General features: G+C 37.0%; 1 protein-coding gene across 1 annotated transcript; it reads left to right on the forward strand.

The window, feature by feature from the left end:
* The first annotated feature begins 492 nt into the window (after window positions 1-492).
* On the forward strand, window positions 493-2,429 carry LOC113093274 (zinc finger BED domain-containing protein 4-like). The gene is made up of 4 exons (XM_026259065.1): window positions 493-753; window positions 1,134-1,868; window positions 2,149-2,340; window positions 2,425-2,429. Exons 1-4 carry the CDS (start codon window positions 516-518, stop codon window positions 2,427-2,429), a joined length of 1,170 nt encoding a protein of 389 aa, XP_026114850.1. The 5' UTR covers window positions 493-515.
* The last annotated feature ends 1,337 nt before the right edge of the window (window positions 2,430-3,766 follow it).

Here is a 3,766-nt window from a genome sequence, read left to right on the forward strand (position 1 = left end):
GATTGACAGGGGCGGGAACAAACCACACAATCGCACATCTGTCTCAACTGCCACAAAGTTTAAAAGAGGAGTTAATGCACCTTCACCTCGTGGGTTTTTGTGAGAGGAGAAAGATTTTGAGATAGCGTTTACGATTTATTGACATTTATAGTGCGATTTAGTTAGTTATATTTAGGTTACATTTAAGTTAAATATATTTACTGATAAACTAAAGACAGTGACAGATAGTTAGGATAGATATAGTGACACATTTATATAGGCTAAGTTAGATATTGACAGATAGCACAGTAGTTAGAGATATAGAATTTAGATAGATTCATATATATATATATATATATATATATATAGATAGATAGATTCATAGATATATAAATTTATATATAGATTCATATATTAATATATATATATATAGAGAGAGAGAGAGAGAGAGAGATTCATATATATATATATACTTTCATAAATATATAGATTCATAGATAGATAGATATATATAGACATTAATAGAATAGAGAGAAATGGAGGCTCCACAGAAGAGATGCCGTAAATCTGTGGTGTGGGAGCATTTCCATTTGGAAACCCCAAATAAAGTGAGATGTATGTATTGTGATAGGCAGCTAGCCTACTTCAACAATACATCATCCATGATGCGCCATTTGAGGAGCACTCATCCTGCCATTTTGCAGTGTGCAGAGGATGGTAACATTCCCCCTGTACCTAGGCCTGCTACTGACACTGCTGGGCCATCTAAACAAGGTATACATTGTTTGATATAATATGTACTTCATGTAACACTGTTTAGAAAGTCCATAGTTTTAAATAGACTTAGGCTTGTGTCCACCAGCCTTACAACGTAACGTCAATCTTTTCCAAAACTCCCAATCATGTTGAAAACAGCTTCACTCTGAATATGTAAATGTAACATCTCACAAACTTAGTCACTGTATTACATAGATATTTTTATAGGCTTGAAGACAACATTTTGGTTTTCCTAATTGTTGTAATTTTATATTGTATTTGATCCGTCTTTGCACACTGAGCATAAACTTTTCCAAACTTGAAAAAGCTTTTATTTTTTTTGAAATTTAGTTTTGTGAAAGTACTTTTAATCTTTTATCTTTATTTTCTTTTAAAAGGCAGACAGAGGGAATTGGATGAGGCTCTTGTAGACATGGTGGTAAAGGATTTGCAGCCCTTCACTATCGTGGAGGATGAGGGTTTCATGGCTTTTGTGAACAAACTTGATCCAAGCTATGTCCTCCCATCCCGGAAGGCACTTAAAACGATGGTAACCGAAAGGTACAACATTTCTAAGGAGAAGACAATGGAGGACCTAAAAAAGGCAGATTTTGTTAGCCTTACAGCTGACATGTGGTCCTCCATTAATATGGACGGATACCTTGGTGTTACTTGCCACTACATAACACCAGAGGCAAAGCTGGCAACTGTTGTACTGGGTGTAAGGAGGTTTTACCAAACACAAACAGCCCAGCATCTCATGGAGGCTAAAGCTTTGCTAATGGCCGAGTGGGGAATAACCACCAAAGTTCAGTGTATGGTGACTGATAATGCATCCAACATGATCTTAAGTGCCCAGCTACTGAACCTTCGGCATGTCCCATGTTTTGCCCACAATTTAAATTTAATTGTAAAAAAGGCCCTAGATCAAACCCCACTCATCAATGAAATACGACAGAAAGCCAGAAAGATAGTGGGGTTATTTAGATCCAGCTGCAAAGCAAAGGACAAGCTTGTGGAGATGCAGGGCTTGATGGGCAGACCAGCTCTGAAACTGATGCAGGAGGTGGACACAAGATGGAACAGCACTTACGACATGTTGCAGCGCTTGTATGAGCAACGAGAGCCAGTGGGTGCATTATAACATTATACAAGAATCATTGTCACTACTGCAGCCTTTCAAACTCGCAACGACAGAGTTGTCAGAGGAACAGAGAGTGTCTGCTTCAAAGCTCATACCACTTTACAGGATGTTGCAGCACAAGCTATCGCAGAAAAAAGGCCAATCAGCACAGGAATCAACTGCACAATTAGGTAGGCCACAATGACCATACTGTATGTAATGTATTGGCCACAACTGTCATATTATTTTTTATCAATATAACCAATATGGTTTGCTTGTGTTTTGAACAGGCACATACCTGCAAGAAGGTCTGCACTCAAGATGTGGTGGGTACGAGTCATTCAGAGCCTTGGCTCTGGCTACTCTGCTGGACCCAAGGTTCAAAAATGTGGGTTTTGGAAATCCTGCCAAAGCCCAGGAGGCTGAAAAGCAGATCACACTGGAGTGTGCTTCGCTGATGCGTTCAAACACAGCAACTCCTGGTAAGCAGTTTCACTCTTCATCTGACATTATGGAGTTATGTCATCTGAATAATTATGTGACTTATACTTCATATATGCTGTCAGTTTAGACTTAGTAACTAATTGTTGTTTTTACTTTCATTCAGAGCCACAGTCAACATCAGGCCCATCATCATCATCATCAACAACAACATCAACAACAGAAACCCAGGACAGTTTATGGGAACTTTTTGATAGTCGTATCCATGAAACCCAGGCGATACACAGTGCCACAGCAGATGCCACAGTAGAAGTTAAAAAGTACCTAAAAGATGCATTTTTGCCAAGAACCCATGATCCACTAAGTTACTGGAAAGAGAGAGCTGTGATTTTTCCTCATTTGTATGTCCTTGCTAAAAAATATCTATGCATGCCAGCAACAAGTGTCCCTTGTGAGAGGATTTTTTCTAAGGCTGGAGAAATTATCAGTAAAAAAAGAAGTAGGCTAAGCCCTTCCACAGCAGAGCAATTAATATTTTTGAATAAAAATCTTTAAAAAAAAAAAAAAAAAATTAGACCATTGTGGATTTATTTGTTTTATTCATTTTTCATGACCAAAATAACCTAGTTATTATTATGATATAGTATTATATAGGATATTATTATAGGATTTTAAAATATCACCACATTAACGAAAACAAAATATTTTTATTTATTTTTAAATGGCTTGTTGTCAAAGTTGTTTCAGATAACATGGGCAATTGGCCACTAGGTGTCACCGTGGAGACGGGTGTCGGTAAAGTTTCGAAGCCTCGAAACAAATACGGCACTTTGCTTCAACTGTTTCAGTGTTTCATGAAGCCTCGCTCTGCCCACCACTAGCAGTCCCCACAACACTCAAAGAGAGAAATCAACAATCAGCATATGAATCTCAACAATGGTGACAATCAAAAGGTTCATGATGCAATGCATGCTGGGTACCAGCACAGGATAAAACTCATCCATGATTCCCAGCATGCATTGCGGCATGAATAAATTATGCCCCTGAATTGTTCACTTATTTTCTTGAATTCTTATGTGCTTATAATTTTGCATTTGTTTTAAGTTTTAGTAGCATGTGTTGTGATGTTCAGAACTGATCTTTTCATTTATTTTGTGGATTGTCACCATTGTTGTGATTCATACGCTGATTCTTGATGTTTCTGTCTAAATTTCAGCTAAGATTTTTTTTTATTATTATGAGTGAACAGTAGTATCAATATTCAATAAGAGAAGAGACACGGGATTAGATCAGAAATAATAGTATTTGTTCTTGTCAATCTATAAACAACAATATCAGATTTTTTTTCTTCTGTGTACTTTTGTTTTGCTATAACAGGTTCCAAAGACGCATTGTTACAGCATGTAAAAAAAAAAAAAAAAACCTTAGTTGTTGAAAAGTCACGTTCAAGAGCCCAACTAAAGTAAA

Source organism: Carassius auratus, unplaced genomic scaffold (genome assembly GCF_003368295.1).
Source record: "Carassius auratus strain Wakin unplaced genomic scaffold, ASM336829v1 scaf_tig00214937, whole genome shotgun sequence".
NCBI classification, from domain to species: domain Eukaryota; kingdom Metazoa; phylum Chordata; class Actinopteri; order Cypriniformes; family Cyprinidae; genus Carassius; species Carassius auratus.

Coding starts and splice junctions, on each gene's coding strand:
- LOC113093274 (XM_026259065.1), top strand. CDS start 516: ATGGAGGCTCCACAGAAGAGATGCCGTAAATCTGTGGTGTGGGAGCAT. Junction 754..1,133: donor TGCTGGGCCATCTAAACAAG/GTATACATTGTT, acceptor TTCTTTTAAAAG/GCAGACAGAGGGAATTGGAT. Junction 1,869..2,148: donor TGAGCAACGAGAGCCAGTGG/GTGCATTATAAC, acceptor TGTTTTGAACAG/GCACATACCTGCAAGAAGGT.